The sequence below is a fragment of the Salarias fasciatus genome, chromosome 16 (assembly GCF_902148845.1).
Source record: "Salarias fasciatus chromosome 16, fSalaFa1.1, whole genome shotgun sequence".
Taxonomy (NCBI): domain Eukaryota; kingdom Metazoa; phylum Chordata; class Actinopteri; order Blenniiformes; family Blenniidae; genus Salarias; species Salarias fasciatus.
In genome coordinates, this window is record NC_043760.1 from 1,487,543 (window position 1) to 1,509,265 (window position 21,723).

At 51.1% G+C, this 21,723-nt stretch overlaps 2 protein-coding genes across 3 annotated transcripts; one reads left to right on the forward strand and one right to left on the reverse strand.

Moving 5' to 3' along the window:
* Positions 1-1,617: 1,617 nt before the first annotated feature.
* Positions 1,618-6,403, reverse strand: hacd2 (3-hydroxyacyl-CoA dehydratase 2). The gene is made up of 7 exons (XM_030112756.1): positions 6,130-6,403; positions 4,536-4,653; positions 4,195-4,213; positions 3,510-3,598; positions 2,721-2,842; positions 2,325-2,503; positions 1,618-2,055 (listed from the first exon to the last, which is right to left on the reverse strand). The coding sequence occupies exons 1-7, from the start codon at positions 6,252-6,254 to the stop codon at positions 1,973-1,975; spliced, it is 735 nt and encodes a 244-aa protein (XP_029968616.1). The 5' UTR covers positions 6,255-6,403; the 3' UTR covers positions 1,618-1,972.
* An 818-nt stretch (positions 6,404-7,221) lies between these two features.
* Positions 7,222-20,503, forward strand: stam2 (signal transducing adaptor molecule (SH3 domain and ITAM motif) 2). 2 transcript variants are annotated; one of them, XM_030112748.1, is made up of 14 exons: positions 7,222-7,371; positions 9,190-9,274; positions 9,380-9,455; positions 9,888-9,983; positions 10,358-10,522; positions 12,025-12,091; positions 12,279-12,477; positions 12,590-12,690; positions 13,148-13,227; positions 13,346-13,433; positions 13,521-13,575; positions 13,663-13,801; positions 17,630-17,775; positions 18,010-20,503. In XM_030112748.1, the coding sequence occupies exons 1-14, from the start codon at positions 7,332-7,334 to the stop codon at positions 18,203-18,205; spliced, it is 1,533 nt and encodes a 510-aa protein (XP_029968608.1). In that variant the 5' UTR covers positions 7,222-7,331; the 3' UTR covers positions 18,206-20,503. The 2 variants fall into 2 exon arrangements, with proteins under 2 accessions (XP_029968608.1, XP_029968609.1); XM_030112749.1 differs by having other exon boundaries at positions 12,590-12,684.
* Positions 20,504-21,723: the final 1,220 nt, after the last annotated feature.

Here is a 21,723-nt window from a genome sequence, read left to right on the forward strand (position 1 = left end):
TCTGGAACTGCTCCTGAATAAACCTCCATCCAGCTCTCGCCTCATCTTCCCTTCATCTGGAGCTTTCAAACAACTGCTGCCTTTCAGCAACCTTCACGCCTGTCCTGAATCAGCCTCTGAGAACAGTCCCGGGCTGGTTTAGCTCCCAGTCAGCTCTCATCAGGACCACAGACCTCCTGACGGCGGCAGACTCGGGTTTAATCTCCATCCTCCTCAACACTTCCTCCCCTCCACCCGCCTTCACATTTTGAATTGTCTGTTTTTATTCATCTTAATCTGCTCAGTGACCTTGAGAGTTTTGAAAGGTGCCTTGAAATGACACGTATTCTTATTATTGTTGCTCTGTTGGAAAGAAGTGCTACACAAAGACAGCTTCATCTGAATGAGATCAGAATCCAGGGAATAAGGACGAGTTTCAGCCACTTTTGGATTTTCATTCAGACGAAAAGGTTTTGAAAGTGATGGTGGTGAAACGCTGCATGCCAGACCACAAACTGCTGTTTTTCTTTGCATTTCAACCAGGGCAGCATGCAGGCAGAGGACAGAACCACACCAACATCCAGGACCCTTTAAAAAGTCTTTCCTGGAGTCACGGGCCCTGCGGATCTCAGAACTGGGTCTCGCTGTTTGCAGATGATGCGGTGCCGTTTTGAGACGGCGGATTCGTGATCGGAGAGTCGTCGGTTTGAATCCCAGTGCAAACAGGACGTCGGCTGTGGCTCCTTCAGGACGCCCCTGACCCGTGGACGCCCCCTGAATAAACCGTTCACAGCACAGACATTCTGGACCCACTGTCGGTCCAGATCCGGAGAGCAGTTCAGAAAAGTTGTGTTTTCCTGGTTTCCATGAAGACGGACAGTTCGTTTACAACTAGCAACACCTTCGTCTTGAAAACAGAAAGCCAAACTCCAAGTTTCCCATCGTCACTTTAAAACATGTAAACGGGGTCTTAATCGAGCATTAAAATCCAGTAAGTAATCAAAGTAAATTTATCCAAAACAGATGAAAATCCACTGGTCTCCCCACGTCGACAGAGTCCCTTCAGATCAGCGCAGCTCCACAAATAAACCAAGAGCAGTGATCGTCACGTAGCAAAAAACAGTCGTTTCAGTCTGGATTTTCAAATCAAGAGTCGATAACGTTAAAACATCCAACACACATCTGGGCTACGGTGCAGGAAGTGTTACAAACCGAAGCTTATTTCATCTGGAGACATTGTTGCTACAACTTATTGTGCTATCTGTTCCACAACTGATGCTTAATTTCTATCAAAAACATCTGATTCAATAAGAAAAATGAAAAAGAGGAGAGATCTGTCTTAATGTGGGGAGTCTCTGCTTCCAGCTGTAGTTTTTCAGTAGCAGAACCAGAACGCGGTGAGAGGGTTGAGGAAATGAATGGATGGTTCTGTGTTCTCATTTAATCCGAGGTGAAATGAATGTGTCTGACATGCAGTGTGTCCGGCCGTTTGAGGCAGAGCTTCCCATCGGCCATGATGGAAACGGGATGAGCGCATGAAAGAGAACAGAAACTCACTGGAACCTTAAAACAGACGACTGGGACAGCCGAGGATGAGGAGACGAAGAGTGAAGCAAACAAAGCAGGCATGCCAGCGCGGAATGAAAACACTAAGCTTTATTGGATTAAATTAGGAATGTCATCAAAACCGAACGCAGGACTCTTCCTGTCAGAGCCAGACTTCCTGTTCTACCGTCTACCGGCCGCTCGGTTCCTGCTCTGCTCAGGAGAACCGCGGAACTCCGCTTTGTTCTCAACTCAAAAACAAGAAAGACGATGAGCTTCTGGACGACCGACACAAGAGCCGGGTCGTGTGTGTGTGTGTGTGTGTGTGTGTGTGTGTGTGTGTGTGTGTGTGTGTGTGTGTGTGTGTGTGTGTGTGTGTGTGTGTGTGTAAGCAGACATGAGTTTGCTCCTGGTTCCTCGGGGGATCTGGTTCTGGATGCTACGGCGCTCACTCCACTTTGCTGTAGTCCTCTATGTGACCCAGAACCTTCTTCCTCTGCCGGATCATGTGGAAGTAAAGCTGAGGAAACACTGGACACACACACAGGCGGCGTTAGCTTGCAGCGCGAGCAGTGAAAAAAACTGACAACGGTCGCTTCAGTGTCGCACAAACAGACACACAAAACACAACAAACGTTCAAGGTCAACAGTACGAGACCAGAACCCTGAGACCGAATTCAGGTTCGTTCCGGAAGAACAACGGAGAACTGCTCCGTTCACTTGAGTTACATCTTCCTTCGTGTCAGATCTCAACACAGGAAGTGTGTGTGTCCTTCTGGCCACCAGGGGGCGGGACTTACGGGGGATGTAGGAGACCATGACGAGGATGAGGAAGGAGTAGTAGTCGAAGGAGAAGTTGTACTTGTTGGGCAGCGTGACGGAGTACAGGCCCGTCTTCTGCACCACCGGCAGCGCCGCGTAGATGGTCAGCAGCTCGCCGCTCACGCCCATGGGGTACAGCACGAGGAAGAAGGTGTACCTGCAGCACGCACGCACGCACGCACGCACGCACGCACACACACCTGCAGTTACTACTGGAGGTCTGACTTCACATCTGGAGCAATACTGAATACAATCAACCCCAACATTTGTGTGTGTGTGTGTGTGTGTGTGTGTGTGTGTGTGTGTGTGTGTGTGTGTGTGTGTGTGTGTGTGTGTGTGTGTGTGTGTGTGTGTGTGTGTGCGTGCTGCCCCACCTGGCCCATTTGATGAGGTAGGGCAGGTGGTTGAGGAGGCTGAAGGTGTAGAAGGAGTAGCGGATGATCTCGGTGACGGTCCAGGCGGTGACGAACAGCAGCACGCTGTCCTCGCTCTGCACCTGGACGGGGCGGACGGGACGGACACACACACGACACATGACACACACACACACACACCGTGCTGGAGGCCGAGCTGCAGAGACATGCCGCGGTTTACAGACCCCACACACACACACACACACACACACACACACACACACTGCACTGTCCTCACTCCAAACCTATGCAGACGTGTTAAACAGGATGTCAGACTGTCTCGACGAAGAGGTCAGAGGTCAGAGGTCAGTAGAGAATCATCCAGCAAGCGTCAGACAAAAAAGACGGATTATTCTGACTAAAACGCAGCAGATTCATTCCAGCAAGACCTGATGCTACTTACACACTGACAGCTCCCATCTAGAACAGGGCACACGCACACACACACACACACACACCAGCTGGTCACTGACAGAAGTCCTTCACACACTTCTCTTTTCTAACCAAACAGCCGAACAACTCCAAGACAGGAGCTGGAGGGGCGACTCGGAGGGACGGACGCTTCGACGCCACTTCTGGTTTTAAAGACGAGTCTGGAGCTGCGGAGACGAGACGAGTCCAGAGGGTCCAGATAAGTCCTCTCGTTTACCCCCAAGTCCACCAACACCCCCGCTGGGCTCCGCAGTGCCGCGGACCACAGGGTGAGAACCGCCACGGCCTGTTGCATTTGTTGTGTCGTGTTTGTCGTACCTCCCTGACGCTGTGTGTGACGGCCCAGGTGAGGAAGACCCGGGACATGACCTGGAACCCGGTCAGGACCACCGAGGACGGCACGATTCCTGAGGACCAGTCAGGAGAGCAGAGAGGGTCACACACACCAGGCGGAGAGTGTGTGCGTGTGTGTGCGTGTGTGTGTGTGCGTGTGTACACTTGTACAGCTATATGTTGTAACCTTACAAGTGAGGACATTTTTGCCGGTCCTCACTATTTCAGAGACCTTTTTTGGCCTTTTTGAGGTTCAGACTTGGTTTTTGGTTTAGGGTCTGGTTTAGGGTCAGGCATTCATGTTTGATGGTTAGGGGGAGGGGCTAGGAAATGCATTATGTCAATGAATGTCCTCACAACATATAGCTGTACAAACGTGTGTGTGTGTGTGTGTGTGTGTGTGTGTGTGTGTGTGTGTGTGTGTGTGTGTGTGTGTGTGTCCAGTGTCTGCAGGGAGCCTGTTTCCAGGGGGACAGATCAGCTGATCAGCGAGCTTTAGCTCTGAGAAGGGGTGGAGCACTGCCGCCACAAGGGGGCGGAGCCTGACGCCTGGAGTCTGATGACAGCAGGGTGCAGGAGGGGGCGGAGTCTGATGCAGGAGGGGGTGGAGTCTGATGCAGGAGGGGGCGGAGTCTGATGCAGGTGAGGTGAGGGCGGAGTCTGAACTCACCTACAGCGCAGTGCAGGATCTGTGGGAGGAGAGGAGAGTCAGTGGCTCCACCAGAGGAAGTCGGGACAGTCTGACTCTGAATCCTGAACCGAGTCGAGCAGAACCTTCACAAACACCAGAACTTTCCAGTCCAAAAGGAAACCTGAAGAGTCTCCGACACACTGCTGAAGCTCGGATCTATTTCTGACTGTCTGCTGAGGCATGCTGGGTAATCGGGCCGTCCAGATAACACAGATCCAGCTGCACTCCATCAGTAACACTCAAACACGCGACTCTTCACTGTAAAGGTCATCCCGGCTCCCGGATGTGACCTCTGACCCGGCGGGCGCGCGGCCGCTCACCTCCAGCACGGCTCCGGTCTGGAAGAACTTCAGAGGCTTCTCTATGGAGTAGTAGAGTCCGTGGTAGCTGCCTCGGGCCAGGTAGGCCCGGACCAGGCCCACGGCGATCACCAGCCAGCTGCAGGGCAGAGGGGACCGTCAGCCGGGCGGAGAGCCGGGGCTTTCTCCACATGTGGTGAAGAAAAGTGGAGAAAGCTCCAGAGCAGTGAACATTCAAACACAGTGTGAAAGATTCCACTGCCGCCTCGGATAGAAAAGGTCAGCAAGGTGTCAAAGGTCAGCCGCAGGAGCTTCCCCTGCCCGTCCTGCTTCCGGGCAGAGAAGAATCTGACATGAGGGGAGAAACGAGCGTCTGACGCAGAGCGAGCGCCGAGCAGCCGGCCGCCCGGCGAGGACCGGGTGGCTCGACCGGCTGGAACAGAGACCAACAGCCGCCGCCGCCGATGACGCAACGGGGCGGAAACCAGAGGTTTCAGAGGTCAAAGTTCACATAAAACAAGACGACAGGGACAGTCCAAATGCTTCAGGCATCAAAGTACAACAGAGGAAAAGGTGACCAGCTTCACACCGCTGATATTTCAGATAATATAAGTTAACAACAGACGGAAAAATAAACTGGTTGAGTTTTATTTTCTCCACTAAAAAAAAAAAAAAAAATCTGACTTATTACTGAATTTCCTTTGATCAGACCTCAGAGACAAACTGTTTATTCAATGTTGAGTTGTGGAGATTATAGGTTTGTAAAGTTACTTTGATTGTTAAAGTAGTGCCAGTCTTCATGTTTATTACATTATGGGATGTTTTTGCTGGAAATGTTTTTGCAAATCGAGCAAATTCTAGATTATCAACAGGGCAGCCATCAATAACCCCCTGGCTTCAGATACTCCTGTTCCCAGTTAGATAATGTCAGCAGTATCTGTTATTTCCCATTTCATAGCTATGATGAATTATGACCAGAAATAAACCATTCATTCAATCATTCATAATATATCCTGACTTTGTGTAGATAAATAACTGCTGCATTTGATTTTATTCTCATTTTATGCCTGAAATTTCAATTAATGTACAATAAATTCTGTTTCAAATATACTAGTTTAAATGAAGTGTGGAGAGCCATCTCTCATCCAATCATCAGTCCCCTGAACATCTTTTCATCGTCAGTTTTTTTTTTTTTTTTTGAAACCTCTGACTGAGGTGAATAAATGCTGTATTGATCCAGGAAGAAAACCAAAGATCTCTTAAAACCTATAGCAGATGAGGGACTTAGAGAGTGGATATCTGCAGAGCGCGCTCCCGGTCAGTCGGGCAGAAGCCCCGGAGCGCCGTCAGAACACAATGGACCGTCTGTCGCTGCCGCCGCCTCGCGCGGCGCGTCGGTCGCCAGCTGGTCGTCCGCCGTTAATCTGGCTAAGCTCTGCAATTCAAACTCCTCTCCCTCCACGGCGCGCTGCTCCCGTTCCCAACGAGACCTGCACATATCTAGGAGTTTCACGACCGATTCCACGCGACGTGATGTCTGGATGCCATTAGTCAGCTGCTCCGAAACACAAACACTGCACGCGCGGCAGTTAGCACGAGGAAGCGCGCTCCATACCCCGCGGTCATCACCACGTTGTAGATGACCAGGTAGGCCGTCGCCAGCGCGCCGGGTCCCTTCTTCTTCTTGGCGGCCACATCGCTGTGGGCCGCCTTGCTCGTCCCCGGAGCAGCTGCCGACATGACTGCGACCCTCGACGCTCTCTGGACCCCGGATAACAGCGGCTGTCAGATTCCCCCAGCCAGGAAGCGAACAGGAAGCGGAGGGCCCGCAGCGAGAGCGTTCCCTCCTCCGAACCTCCGTCTTCGCTTTCTGACGCCTTCAGACACAGTTGAAGCATTACGACAGCTTTCGCTTCGCGAAAATATTTTTACACAATATAAAACATCTTTTTTAACGGTACATGGTTCAAAACTGCTATTGATTAGCTGTTTTGGTCTATTTCTTCACATATTTGTTTATCTTGAGTCAAATGTATTCTCTTTGTCAGACGCACATATCGCTTGAAAGAGGGGCGCCCCCTGTTGGAAGGACCCCGCCTGATTGATACGCAAACAACCTTTTTTTTTTTTTTTGACACACAAACAACCACTCATACCTCGGGGCTAGAGTCACCAACCTGACATGCACGTTTTTGGACCGTGGGAGGAAGCCAGAGTACACGGGGGTAACTCACGCACTCACGGGGAGAACATGCAAACTCCACACAGAAAGGTCCCGTGCCCAGACTGGTATTTAAACCCAGACCCTCTTACTGTGAGGCAAAATCACTAGTCTCTGTACCACCGACCGCATGATAATGATACGTTTTGTTATTTATTGACATTTTAAGTAAGTAAATAAAATGTAATGATAATAATAATTGTAATCACATTGTCGTTTTTTTTTAAATGTAATCCTCAACAAATGAAACACATTCCATGCAAATTTGCTGGACAAAAACCTTCTAATGGTTAAATGTAACAATCTAATTGACTAAAAGCTAAACATTACAATCAAAACAATGAAGAGTTTATAAGTAAAGAGGTAAAGAATGCTGGATGAACCGTGCAGAGACACGCTGTGTCCGCTAGATGTCACTGTTTCAATCAGCTGATGACACAAAAGCCTTCATAGGTTACAGTATTTTGCTCAGGCATCACACGGGAGAGCTACATTTCCGGTTTGATGGACACGGAAGTGGTATTTGTTTAGCTTCAGTCTGGAGAGCACACGTACTTCACTCTTCATCACAATCCTACACTTTCTGAGCTGTTGACATGCCTTTATTCGCCCAGAACCCGTTTGACCAAGATGTCGGTGAGTAAACTTCGGTTTCTACAGTATTTTCCGAGGATAAAACCAGCAGCAGTGTGAAGCTAACGTTAGCTTAGCTTAGACTTGTTTAGTTCGTTACGATGTTTTGTTTCATCACAACAAAGTCAAGTTTCACTCACTTTCTAAACTCCTGGCTGATAATCTGACCGGCTGTCAGCATGATTTAATCAGCTGGACGAAGAGTCGAGTGAGCTGAAATAGGCGACTGCTTGAGAAATAAGTTGGGAGTCTTAACTGGTCTGGAACGAGATCAGCTGATCTGAAATGAGTCAGTTTGACCCCATTGTTCCAAGATTTCTGTTTTTCAGTTCAACCTCCTCATTTATTCACGCTGTCATATTGCAATGTCGTGGTCAGTCTGGTGTACCGCGTGACAAGAGTGATCATTTCGCTTTAATGACCTAAATCTAATGAGATCAGTAAGTCAAGGTGTCACTGATAAACAGCTCATGGTCCTCTTCGCCTTATTTCTCAATTCTGTTTCGTCATGGGACAATTTAGACATGCTGATCATTATTACATCATATGTCCTGCTGTTGATTCATCATCAGCTTTATTAAGATGCTGTGAGATTATAGGCCCATTTAAGATACAGCTGATTTAGAATTGAAGTCTTTAAAAAGAATAAATGTTCAGTTCATCAGAGAAAAAATAACTTTAAAAACAACATTCTGTTAGACAAAGCAATGGCAAGACAAGATCATTCATATAGCCCCGCTCACACAAAGCAGATTACAGCGCTTTACAGTAAATACATTAAAATAAGGTGATTAATAAATAAATAAATAAATGCTTTATTAAGATCAAGGTGGTAAAATATATTTCTTATTGGAAATCTTCAGTAAATAATAGTGTTTTCAGTCTGTTTTAATAGAAGTGTGTCAGCAGGTGAGGAGAATGGAAACTACAGGCTGCTTCACCTCATTTCTTCTGACTCTGAAAACTTTAAATAAACCACCTCCTGAGGACCTCAGAGATCTCCATGTTTCATATTCTACCAGTAAATCTGAGACGTATTTAGATACATTTGGTTGAATTCCTGTTTATCTAGTGACTAGTTAATGCAAAGAAACTAATCCCAACTTCTGATGTGGCTTTATTACACAGTGCTATGATTCTACTCTCCTAAATATCAATAATAAGAAATACTAATATTAAATCCTAAATATTAAGTATTCTGTCTCTTTTGATTCTCCTTTTACAAGACAAGAAAGGCCACGATGAAGCAACTTTAGGCTTGAGGTGTTGAAGGTTATTACTGGATCATTCTGCATTTCTAGAGACTGAAACAGAAGAATTAGTAATTAATCTCACCAAAGCTTCATATTGGAGAAAGTTGAGTGAAACCCTGGGATTGTAGCTAATCTTGTGTCTGACTGGTTTGTTGATGTAAGTTAATGTTGCCTGATTTTGAATAATGAAGGTGTGAGAGAGACATGTTTTATTGATCTTTTTGTGTTCTGGCTGAATGAGATGAATGCTGGACAGGAGTCAGGAGTGTCGCGACACACTGAGCTGGAGCCCTGAGCCGCGGTTCAGATCCAGAGTATTGAGGGCCGATCCATTCGGCGGTTTGTTGATACACGCCGGATTCAGACAGCCGAGCTGATTACTGGTCAAACATTACACCCGGGTTGCTTCACACCTCGACGCAGCAGACCGCCTGTAAATTCACACCAACATAAACCGTGACGCTCGTTCCCTTTGAGCGGCGTCAGGATCCGGCGCCGTGTGCTGCTGCAGACCAGCAGCCAGGATGTGTTCCCCTGCTTCATATGTGCTGTTTTCCCGTGTTTCCAGAGAAGGCAACCAATGAGACCAACACCACAGACGACTGGGGGCTCATCATGGACATCTGTGACAAGATCGGAACGACCTCCAACGGGTGAGCGGGAAGACTCCCGTCCCGACGCGGAGAAGTCGCACTCACGTTCGGTTGGGCTGCTTCCTGGTCTCTGGAGTAAACGGATCGTGTTTCGTTGTGTTCCAGCCCGAAGGACTGCCTGAGATCCATCATGAAGAGAGTCAACCACAAAGTGCCTCATGTGTCCATGCAAGCCCTCAACGTGAGCCGAACCCCATCAGATCCTCGTGACCGGCCCAGCGCTGGCATGCCGTCCTCTTAGTCCGAAGTTTAGTCGACATTAATCAGCGACTGCGAGTGTGAACGAGCTGAGAGGACGATTCAGTTCAGGCCTCAGGCAGCCGCTCTCAGCTGCAGAGCGCCAGACTGACGACCTCCAGTGGAAACTTTCATCTGCGACGTGGCGAAAACGTCTGTTTCCCAAAACCAAACTGAAAATGACCTCAGTCTGAAACTGAAGGCAATTTAATGAAACTCTCTGCTGTAAAGTTCAGAGAAACCTTCTGCTGTAGCTGCTGGAGGATGACGAACGGTTCAGAGAGCATAGCGAGTGTTCGGACACACACACACACACACACACACACACACACCCCGGCGTCCCCTCCACGCCGTCTCACTGTCTCTTCTCCTGCAGCTGCTCGGCGCCTGCGTCTCAAACTGCGGTAAAATCTTCCACCTGGAGATCTGCTCCAGGGAGTTCGCCAATGAAGTGCGCAGCGTGCTGGGCAGGGTAAGTTTCTCCTCCAGGGTCACCGAGAGGTCACCGAGAGGTCATGAGAGGTCACCAGGTCTGATGAGGTTTAGTTTTATGGAAGCTGTTTGTGGTGATTTGTGGCAGAGATCAGCTCTGAAGCGCTTTCTCTGATGGCAGATTAGATTTTCTTTTTTTTAATTTTTCTTTTCCAAGATCAGAACAGTGTGGAACACTCTTGTTCTGGTGAATCGGGATCACCTGTTGATCCGCCACGATGGCAGATGATCTTTCGTTCTGTTTTCTGAGTTTTGGTGAACGCGGCACATCCTGACGTTTCCAGACTGGAGGGGGGATGCAGCTGGAAGCTCGTCCCTCCTCGTCTTGTTAAGACGGTGGATTCTCGCCCGCAGGCGCACCCGAAGGTGTGCGACACGCTGAAGGCCATGATGGTGGAGTGGGCGGACGACTTCCAGAAGGATCCGCAGCTCAGCCTGATCGGCGCCACCATCAAGTCCCTGAAGGAGGAAGGAGTCAGCTTCCCGTCCTCGTCCTCGTCCTCATCCTCGTCCTCTCAGGTGGGTCCGCCCGGCTGGAAGCTGCTCAGGGAGAACATGCAGGCAGCAACCGGCTCGGAGCCTGTTCAGGTGCTGCTGCAGGTGAGAGGTCACGCCTGCTGCAGGTGAGAGGTCACGCCTGCTGCAGGTGAGAGGTCACGCCTGCTGCAGGTGAGAGGTCACGCCTGCTGCAGGTGAGAGGTCACGCCTGCTGCTCCGGCTCACCTGCTCTCACCTGGAGCTGCTGAGCAGTCGGGGCGTCCTGAGGCTGAGCGCCGCCGGGTTTTCACTGAGGAGCTGTGAGACGCTGGGGTTTGTGTGTGAACTGCTATCAAACCGCCACAGTGACCACACACACACACGCACACACACACACCTGCTCCGGGAGACTGTCTCACTGAACACACGATAAGTTTGTAGGTCAGAGGCTTTTATAACGGGCGCCGTGACACACATGCCGGGAGGATGAGGTAACAGGTGGAGATAACGGTTACAGAAACGCCTTCACCTTCAGCCAGGGTCAGCCGGCTGCCGGAGGTTCGGTCATAACAGATTCTTTATCTTTATTACGACGCCGCAGTGAGAAGCTCGGCTTGTTTTTCTCTGCTCTTCAGCAGAAAGCTTCTTCACTTTGGGGCTGAGATTTTAGTCTTTTTCTGTCTTTTTCTGTCTTGATTGTTTGGTTTCAGTTAAAGTAACGTTTTCTTCTGGCTTCATTTCTGCTCCACAACCAGGAAGACGTGAACGTTTCGGTGTTTCTAAGGCCGTGTGTCGGCGCTCCGGCCCTCTGGGGCTGTTAGTGATCGCTGACGTAAAAGAAGTCGGCCGGTGGAGGTGTGTATCAGGGACTCTGGTCCTGGTCTGGGTGGTTCAGGATTCATTTCCCTCCATCTTATTCCAGTGTTCACAGCTCTTCTCTCATTAAACCACGTTTTAAATGATTTGTTTCTTTTTCATCCTGATCTGCTCTCCTGGATCAGATAGGAATGATCTGGAAAACTCTCCAGTCTCATTCCGTCTTGACTGGCCCGACCGGGGGAGCATGAAGACCACGATGGAGCTCACCTTTAGTGTTTGAGGCTTTTCTTCATTTAGATAAAAATATCTACATTTCCCCAAAAACAAACTCAGCCTGTGGAAAGGACTGCTCTGAGCAAGATACACAATCAGAGTTTTACCCTGAGATGTTTGTTTATCCGTCCCAGTGTCTTCATTTACTGCTGTTTTCGTTCTGTTGTTATGAGAATAAAGTGTGTGTTGAGATCAGCTTAGTTTTTCACTGAATGAAGTGAAGACGGACTCGGTCCAGACGGATCGCCGGGTTCTCCTCTGGTGTGAGAGTCTGGAGGCAGAGCAGCGAGCCTGCAGCGCCGGGAGGAATCCTCCGCTTCCTGCTCATGAGCAGCGTGTGGCGCCCAGCGTGAGCTGCAGGGGGCGTCAGTGCCTCTTCCTGTTCTGACACACACACACACACACACACACACACACACACTGACGTGACCTTCTCCCTGTACTGACCGCAGGGGTCCAGCTCAAAGGTCAACACTCCTGCTGCCAGCAAAGCATCGGATGACGACGACCTGGCCAAAGGTAGAGTCGCTTCACGCTGTTCAGCTGCGCCACGCTTCACCTCCTCCTCCTCTTCCTCCTCCTCTTCCTCCTCCTTTAACCCTCCTCATGCTGGACTAGTTCAGATTTCCCTGCTGCTGAAATGAAAATGATCAGTAAAGTGAGTCGGTCTCCACCTCTGACCCCCACCCCCCGTCTCTCCGTCCAGCCATCGAGCTGTCTCTACAGGAGCAGAAGCAGCAGGCGGAGACGCGACCTCTGACCCTCGCCTCTGACACCTCCAGCCACACCAACGGCGGCGCGGCGCCGGAGGCCCGGAAGGTGCGAGCGCTGTACGACTTCGAGGCGGCCGAGGACAACGAGCTGACCTTCAAGACAGGGGAGCTGATCCTGGTCCTGGACGACAGGTGGCGGCCGCGCACGCACACACACACACACACACACACACACACACACACACACACACACACACACACACTCGGTCTCAGGAGTCTGGGCTCAGTGCTGTTTTCTCTGCAGCGATCCCAACTGGTGGAAAGGAGAGAACCACAGAGGCGTCGGCCTGTTTCCCTCCAACTTCGTCACGTCCAACCTGAACGCCGAGCCGGAGACGGGTACGGGTACGATTCCCCCTGCGGCCTCACAGACCGGACGGGGGATTCCCTCCGCTCACACTTCACTCCACCCGACTCAACAATCCAAACAGTCTCGATAGCTTAAAACTCCAGCTTCACCGTGGAGGCGGTTTGGCTTCCAAACTGAAAACCAGGCTTCAGAACCTGCAGGATTTTCACATCATCCATGGAAACTTTTATGTTTTCATTCAGAGGCTGTTTTTAAAATGATTCTTTCAATGAAAGCTGGTAAAATGTCTTGGAATCGAAACGTTTTCAGCTCAGACATTCCTCACTTCCTGTTTGTTTCCTGTTCCTAACGAGTGAAAGCCAGGAAGAGGAGCAGCAGCCGCAGAGCAGAACCCAAACGAGACGGTTTTCAGAAGACTGTCTGCCGTGCCAGACGAGCTTCTCGGCTGTTTTCTGCACCTTCTGGTTTAACGGCGAGGAAATGTCCTTCCAGTGCCGTATGTGGAGAAGACGTCCAGCCCCGAGGACAGCCTGGAGAGCCGAGCTGAGCCGGAGCCCGTCTTCATCGACGAGGTTCTCTCTCTCTCTCTCTCTCTCTCTCTCTCACCCCCCCCCCCCCCCCCCCCCCACACACACACACACACACTCTCACACACCTTCCCACCTTCAACCTGCCGTCTGGTCTCTGCAGGGGAAGATGGACAGGACGCTGGCGCTGCTGCAGAACGCGGACCCCGCTGATCCGGCCCCCGACTCGCCCGAGCTGGTCCAGCTGGAGGGTACGGACTCCCCCGCTGTGGAAATCCTCTCCGCCGGTGCCGCTCGCACAGATTCTCACTCTTCCTGTTTCCTGTCTGCCGGAACAGGCGCCTGCGAGCAGATGAACCCGCTGATCGACGAGAAGCTGCAGGAGATCGACAGGTATTGATCCAGTTCCTCGTGCACCGCAGCGGGCGCGGTGCTCAGTCTGAGGTTCTGAGGTTCTCCGGTTCTCCGGACGTCCTGCAGGAACCACTCGGAGCTGTCGGACCTGAACGTGAAGATCGCTGAGGCCCTGGAGCTCTACAACAAACTGATGAACGAGGCTCCGTTCTACTCGGCCTACTCCAAGATGCAGTCGCAGTACGGCTCTGCCGTGAGCATGCAGGTCAGAGGACGGCCTCGGTCCGGTTTAGTCCAGTAGAACCGCATCATGTGACCCATCTAGTCCCGTTAGACCAGCTGCAGCTGATTTCACCTGCGTCACAACAGGAGGGCCACCCTTCCCTCCTCAGGTTCCTCCCAACAGTGGGAAAAGTCTTCTTTTTTACGGCGTTTTATCAGGAGCCAGAACATTAGAACCACCGGCCGGTGGAGTGAAGCGTCAGGCGGATTGTCTCTCCGCTACTCCACCTGTCGGTGGGTGGTGTCGGTGGTTTATCAGGCAGTGAGAGAACTTTTTGTCCCTGAAAGCCGACGTGTTCAGCCAGTCGGAGTCGTTTGATGACGACTGTATCGGAGCGTCTCTGGAACGGTGGATTCCTGCTCGTCTGCTGAGGCTGAACAGCACGGCTGGGCGTGATCAGTCAGTGTCGGCAGCTCACATCTGAACAGCAGAGAACAGACGGCCGCTCCAAGCTCCAACTTTCCCCTGAAATGCTGAATGGGAAGCTAACTTCAGCTTCGCCAGTATGGGGATGCGATCAGCTACCAACATGCTCAGTTTGCAGAACATGTTAAATGACGTTTAGTTTTCGGGCGCTGTGCGTTCAAGATGATGTCCGTCCCGCTTCACGCAGACACGCATCAGCAGATCAGATAAAGTGATTGATTTCTCCACAGCATAAAGGACAGAGATCAGGCAGTCAGGAGAACCCGCTGATGGTTTTACGCTGCTTGGATCAAAGTATTGTCAGTGTTGGGGTCGGTCCTGCCCAGTCGGAGCTGCTTAAAGCAGTGTTTCTGAAACTGTTTAAACCGAGTACTACCTCAGAACAAATTAGGCTTTCCAAGTACCACCATTATGACCAAAGTTAAAAAAAAATAAAAAACAACCACAGGAAGCAGGTATATTGATAAGTGTCTTGGTCTTCTTGTATTTGTTTAATTCTGTCAGCCACAGTTAGCAAAGGCAGAACACCAGAACTGTCACACAAAGGGGCAACGCCCCCTCTCACTTACATCCTCTCTCTCTCGCTCTCTCTCGCGCGCGCGCTCATGCAGCGTCGTTTGTTGCTAGCGCTAGCAGACGCCGGTGCCGCTTCGGCTGCGCTGCTTAATCAGCCTCCTGACAGCCTGGTGCTCGCTTCAGTGTGTCAGCTTCAGTTCCAGCAGGACTGCTGGTTGTATTCTCCTCCTGTTCTGCACTTCTTTTCCTCATAGCTCCTGTTTGGAGCCACATTTGTAGAGTTTTCGGACCTCTCGTTTCACCTCTGCGCGCTCATGAGGGTGAAGCTAAGCTAGTTTAATCGTCGATGACTACGTGACTGAACGTGAGCACGTCGCAGTCCAACACGTTATATTAGAAGAGAAAACCTGAATGTGAATTACAGTGGATTTGACGTGTTTTAATTTGAAGTTATTATGTATTTTGGTGATATTATTTGTTTCTGAAAGTTCTGACTTTTAACTTATCTTCAAAGAATATATTCGTTTCTGTGATTCCCCCGCGTACCACTAGAGGGAGCTCACGTACCACCAGTGGTCCGCGTACCACTGTTTGAGAACGCAGGGCTTAAAGCAGGGGTGGGGAACCCTGGTCCTGGAGGGCCGCAAACCTGCATGTTTTCCATGTCTCCCTGCTTCAACACACCTGAATCGAATCAAGATTCATGGCCAAGTCCAGCAGAAAGCCAGATAACGAGCCTCATTGCAATCAGCTGTGTTGAAGCAGGGAGACATGGAAAACATGCAGGTTTGCGGCCCTCCAGGACCAGGGTTCCCCACCCCTGGCTTAAAGCATTAAAGCAGGTGGAGTGAAGTTACAGCTCTGAATCCACTGATGTAGAGGGAGTGTGCCCCCCCCCCCCCCCCCCCTTCCCTGGAGACTTGGAGCTCGCTCCAGTTTTCTCAGCGATGATGGATGTCGTCGTCTCTCCCTGGACATTCTCACAACCGTCCACCCGGCGGCACCAAACCGCCGCCGTCTCCCTTCTGTTTTTATGCCGAGCGCTGTAAAACCCGAGCGGGCCCTGAATGCACCGTCAGCAGCATCAGCTCTGGTCAGAGTAGGGGTGGAAACGGTTACACGGATAACACATCATAACGTTTAGAAAAACCAATGAATAACCGTCTACACGCCAGAAGGGACAGAGGGACTGCGTTTCAGTGGAGACAGAGCCCTCTAGTGGTCACAGAGCGCCACTGCCATAGAAACAAAGAGCAATAATCTCTGACGTGTGTCCGGTTACAGGAGTAGAAGACGTAAACGTTGACACTCCCGGTTCAAACATGCAGATTTCATGGAAACGGCTAGAATGCTTTAAAGCTCGGGTCCGGAGTTTCCGTTTGTTTCCAAGGTATGTATCATTTTCAACAGAGCTTAAATGTGTCAGTCTGGTTCGATACTGCAATATAATATTAGCATAAAGCAATATAAAAATTATGAGTCCCGCCTTCGTCTCATAGACCTCCATGTTATCCGAAAAAGCGCCGGTCAGCTTCAGCCAATAGAGTTCGAGCTTCCACCTTGTCGTGCTGTCAGTCAACATGTGGAGCAGCCAGAGAGCACGGCGCTCGCCCAGCAGGGGAGAGTTAGCTCTGCAGCAGATATATCCACCGTCTGCTGAACATCCACCGGAAACAGCTCAACATGGAGGATGCTGCAGGACTGGAGGCTCTCGTTTTTACATGACAAATAATTCGTGTGCACAATTAAAGGGGCGTGGCCTGGTCGCTCATGAAAGCAGAGGGAGGGCGGAGCCTCCAGACGTTGAATTAAAAAAACTCTCTTTCACAACTCTGGACACGAGCTTTGAACCGTTTACAAGACGAAGGGAGGGGGAGTGGACACAGTGGAGTGCTGCAGCGACTGCCGTACGGGGGGAACGCACTGAACGCGGTATGGCCGCGCACGGAGTTTCTGATCGCCTCCCATGTTACCCCATCTGACTGCCGCACACAACACGCAGGGGCGCGAGCCGTTCTATTTTTCCCAGGAGCCGCGAGCGCTGCGAGCGCCATTTGTCAAGCTGGGTCAAGCAGATCGGACCAGACAGGAAGTCGAAAACAGAAAAGGCAAGAGAATCCGGTCAATTTTCAAAATAAAATACATTAAATGACGATTAGTTACGGTGTTGCTCGGCCGTCTATAATTTGTCGCTTGGTTCTAATCAAAAGAGAGATGGACACACACACAGACAGACATACGCACGTACGCATCCAATCAAACAAATACACACACACTCAGCGACAGAGATTCACATGATGCAGAAAAAACGACGGCGACACCGACCCGCCCCCCCCGCCCCAGGGGCCAATCCCGGGGGAAACACTGACAAGTGTTTAGTGTTTCTGCTGAAGCCCTTTGTGTTGCTCAGATTTCCATCCATATGTTGAGTATTGGTCTGTCTGGCCCTCTTGCTTCTGGTCTCTCTCACATAATTCATGTTGCCCTGCATCCATCTGAAGACATTACAGCCGAGCCATTTCTCTGGACGTTTTCTGTCATTACTAGTGACTGATTCCTGTATTTTTATGTGAAAAATGAAGGGTAATTAATCAGAGAGACGCTGATCAATACTTAATTAGACGCAGCGAAGCAAAAATGTTTTTTTCAGCCCAAACAGAGAAATGAAAGCTTCAGTGGAGCCAGACTGAGGAGGCCAGCTCACAATACAGAACCTGTTCACAGCTTAGAGCAGTTCAAGAAGGAACAGGGTCGTCTCCATGACAACGGAGCTCAGAGCCAATGGAAACGCAGCTTTTTGTAAACGGCCGTGCAGGCGGAGCTTGAGGAGCGTCAGTCTGTCAACCCCTGGTCTGTCTGTCTGCTCAGAGCTACCAGGGCCCGCCCGGCGTGCCGTACCTGCCCGCGGCGCAGCCCTACGCCCTGCCCGGCGACCAGCCCGGCCCCCTGTGCTCCATGCCCCCCGCCGTGTCGGCCCCGCCCAGCAGCCAGGCCGGCCCCGCCCCCTACATGAGGTGAGAACTGGTCACTTCCTGTTTTAATGTTAGCGCTTCAGTGGGTTAAACTCGTCGTCAGAATGAAGCAGCTGCAGTTTGCTGAAGACGGCGGTCTGAGCAGCTCCAGACGGAGCCGCGAGCCGCTTCTCGCTGCTAAACGTGTGTGTGTGTGTGTGTGTGTGTGTGTGTGTGTGTGTGTGTGTGTGTGTGTGTGTGTGTGTGTGTGTGTGTGTGTGTGTGTGCGCTTCGCAGCAGCGGCATCAACGCCCAGTACATGAGCCAGGCAGCGGGCGCTCCGGCGGTTCCCTACCCCCACCAGGCCACTGTCGCCATGGATATGTCGGCCTACCACAGCTCCGGCATGGCCTCGCTGTCCTACCCGGTGGCGCCCCCCCCCCAGCAGGCCGGCCAGCAGCAGGCGGCGTTTTACCAGCAACCTCTGCTGTGAAGCTCCTCCCACAACAGAGCGGGGACGGAAACACGTCTGTGTGTGTCTGTGTGTGTCTGTGTGTGTCTGTGTGTGTCTGTGTGTGTCTGTGTGTGTCTGTGTGTGTCTGTGTGCGTCTGTGTGTGTCTGTGTGTGTCTGTGTGCGTCTGTGTGTGTCTGTGTGTGTCTGTGTGCGTCTGTGTGCGTCTGTGTGCGTCTGTGTGCGTCTGTGTGCGTCTGTGTGCGTCTGTGTGTGTCTGTGTGCGTGTGTCAGAGGCGTGTGCGTCCCGGCGGTCTGCCGTGTGTGGACTCAGGACTCGTGACTGTCGGGGAGCCGCTCCTCTCCTGTCCTCTGATTCGACTCGAAGCTGCGCCGAGCGGCTCCTCATCCAGTTCATGGCGAGCAGCAATTTTCCAGTTTGACCCTTGACCCCCTTCAGAAGGTTAATCGCCACCGGACGGCGGGGCGGCGAACGGCCGCCGCCGGGCGTCCATCCTCGTCAGCTGCTCTGCTGCTCTGTTCTCTGCCTTCCAGCTCCAGACGCCGACAGAACGCCGACAGCCAGTCATTCTTTCAACCTTCTCAACAAAAACTGAACCAAATACAAAATCTCTGATGTTTAAAAATATCCTTCCTCTAAATGCGACGCGAAGATGCTTCAGCTGAAGAACCGGCTGGCATTCTGGGAAAAATGGCTGAAGCTGTCGGCTCTGGGAGGAGCGGCCTGAACGCTGGCGGCCGGCCTCGCTCAGACAGACACACTGTGTGTGTGTGTGTGTGTGTGTGTGTGTGTGTGTGTGTGTGTGTGTGTGTGTGTGTGTGTGTGTGTGTGTGTGTGTGTGTGTGTGTGTGTGTGTGTGTGTGTGTGTGTGTGTGTGTGTGTGTGTGTGTCCAGATGTTTTTGTGCACACAGACTTGTGTGTGTGACGCCGGTTTGCGTCTCCGTCGTCACATCTCGGCGTTGTGTGGTGCAGAGTAGAGTTTGGAGGCGGAGCCTGTCAGTCTGCGCCGAGGGCACAGCGGCCCACGGGGCCAGGCCGCCTGTTTTGCTGCAGGACAGTAAAAACCGTCAGACTGAGGACGGCCTGAGCTGGAGGGAAGACGGAGACGTTTCCTGGTCCTGGTCGTCCAGCGGCTTCATCCAAATGTGTGCAGCTCGGAGTAAACACACAAACGTCACGACAAACACCCACGTGTTGTGTTACGCATAGAAATCTCAGTACACACACACACACACCTCACTACAGACACACTGGACTCCCCTCATGCGTTCACAGCTGACCCTGCGCCTGTTTTGACCCCGGTGGAGAAGAAGCTTCATCGTTCCTCTTCCTCACCAGCACCCGTCACTACAGCTGAGCTCTGGCAGGATTCTGACCTCTGACCTCTGACCACTCCTCCATCCTCTTCCCCATCAACTCACTGCCTTGTACCAGACTGCGGTTTCTTTTCTTCAGCATATTTAAGTGAAGTGTGTGTGTGTGTGTGTGTGTGTGTGTGTGTGTGTGTGTGTGTGTGTGTGTGTGTGTGTGTGTGTGTGTGTGTGTGTGTGTGTGTGTGTGTGTGTGTGTGTGTGTGTGTGTGTGTGTGTGTGTGTGTGTGTGTGTGTGTGTGTGTGTGTGTGTGTGTTTTTGCACGTCTGTGTTTGGAGGCTGTTTGTCATCGACAGGTTTTGGATTGATGGTCAGATTTGAGGCTGAGCTGGAAGTAGTTGAGTGTTTGTTAATCAGATTACAGGCTGCGTCTCTTCATGACGCCTTCCTCCTGTTTCCGTTGTCGGGATTCTGTGACGCAAATGTAAAAAGAATAATTGAGATGTCTGTCAGTACTGAAAATTTGTAAACCATCATTGACATTTGCCGACACTTGGAGTCAGTATACACGTGATGTTCTTTTGTTTTTTTGGATTCTGCTTTTTCTGAAATGTAAATGGAACAGATTTTCTTTAACACTGAGAGTCCGGAGTTCAGATTAACGTAGCGTCGTCAGCCGTCCGAGGGACCCGGGGGCGGAGGGTCCCTCGTGTCCGCGGCCATGTGTGTTAGTTGTAAAGTACCCGGGTTTGGCATCGCACCTTAGCTTTGTAAACATTTATTTACCATTGAATGCCTTGTTTGTATGTTGGAATCAAAGAACGGCGTCAGCAAGGACTTCGGAGAGTGACTTCTGTCTCAGCATCTTCTGGATCTGTATAATTCTGTATATTTAAAATATTCCAGGAAAAAGTTCCTTTATCCCGGATTAAAAAAACCTGCTTTTGTAACAGAGCAAACTTATGAATATTCTTTGAAATAAAATAAAATAAAAATGCCTGTTCTTTTTAATTTCATCAGTTTCACTATTGACGTTTTTTAAACAGGAATTGGTTTTTACTCCATGTCCTCCTGAACTCCTCCAGACGACAGTCTTTGCCTCCACAACCGCCACAGCCCCCCGGGCTTCAGCTCTCCACGCCTGCCGGTTCCTGTCAGCTGCTTCTGGAGTCCCACGAGCCAACAAGACTCTACGGGACTGCAGGTTCAGGGTTTGCTGCCACGGCAGCACCGGAGACCTGGAGCCCACAGCTCCGAGCAGCTGCTTCCACAGTAGAGTTCAGGGAGTCCATGGAGGAGGACGACCGGTCGGCCTCGGGGAAGCAGGTCTCCACCAACACCTTTTCCAGTGGAAGTGCGGAGCTGCTGACCTCAACTGGAGATATTATTAGATGGTGGGAGGAATACTACAAGGACCTCCTCAATCCCATTGCTGCGTCTTCCGTGGAGGAAGCGGAAGCTGACCCAACCAGTCCATGCAGGGGTGGGTGGGGTTGAAATGGGGGTGTTAAAACAGACAAACTACAGGAAAATAAAAAATAAAATTCTGACCACCGGCCCGGAATAGACTGGCCGCTCGGGAAACCTCCCGATGGCCAGCCCGCCCCTGAGTCCATGTGATTTGTGGACTTGGAGAAGGCGTTCAGCCGCGTCCCTCGTGGTGTCTTGTGGGGGGTGCTTCAGGTAAACGGAGTCCGGGGCCCCTTGTTCAGGGCCATCCGGTCTCTGGAGTAGGAGTCTGGTCCACACTGCCAGCAGTATGTCGATCCCGTTCCCGATGCATGCTGGACTCCAACAGGGCTGAACTTTGTCACCGGTTCTGTTCATAAATTTTTCAGGCAGGATTTCTAGGAGCAGCCAGGAGCCACAGGGGCTCCGGTTTGAGGACCATGGATTATGGAGATGTTGTCCTGTTGGATTTATGGAACCTGGACCATCTTGGGTGGTTCGCAACCAAGTGTGAAGCGACAGGGATGAGGATCAGCACTTCCAAATCTGAGGCCATGGTCCTGGACTAGAAGAAGGTGGTCTGTCCTCTCCAGGTCGGTGGAGAGACTCTGGCTCAAGTAGAGGAGTTTAAGTCTCGGGGTTTTGTTCACAGTGGAGGAAGGATGGCGGTGAGACCTACAGGCGGATCGGTGCAGCAGCTGCAGTGATCAGTCGTTGTATCGGTCCGTTGTGGTGAAGAAGGAGCTGAGCTGAAAGGTGAAGCTCTGGATTTACTG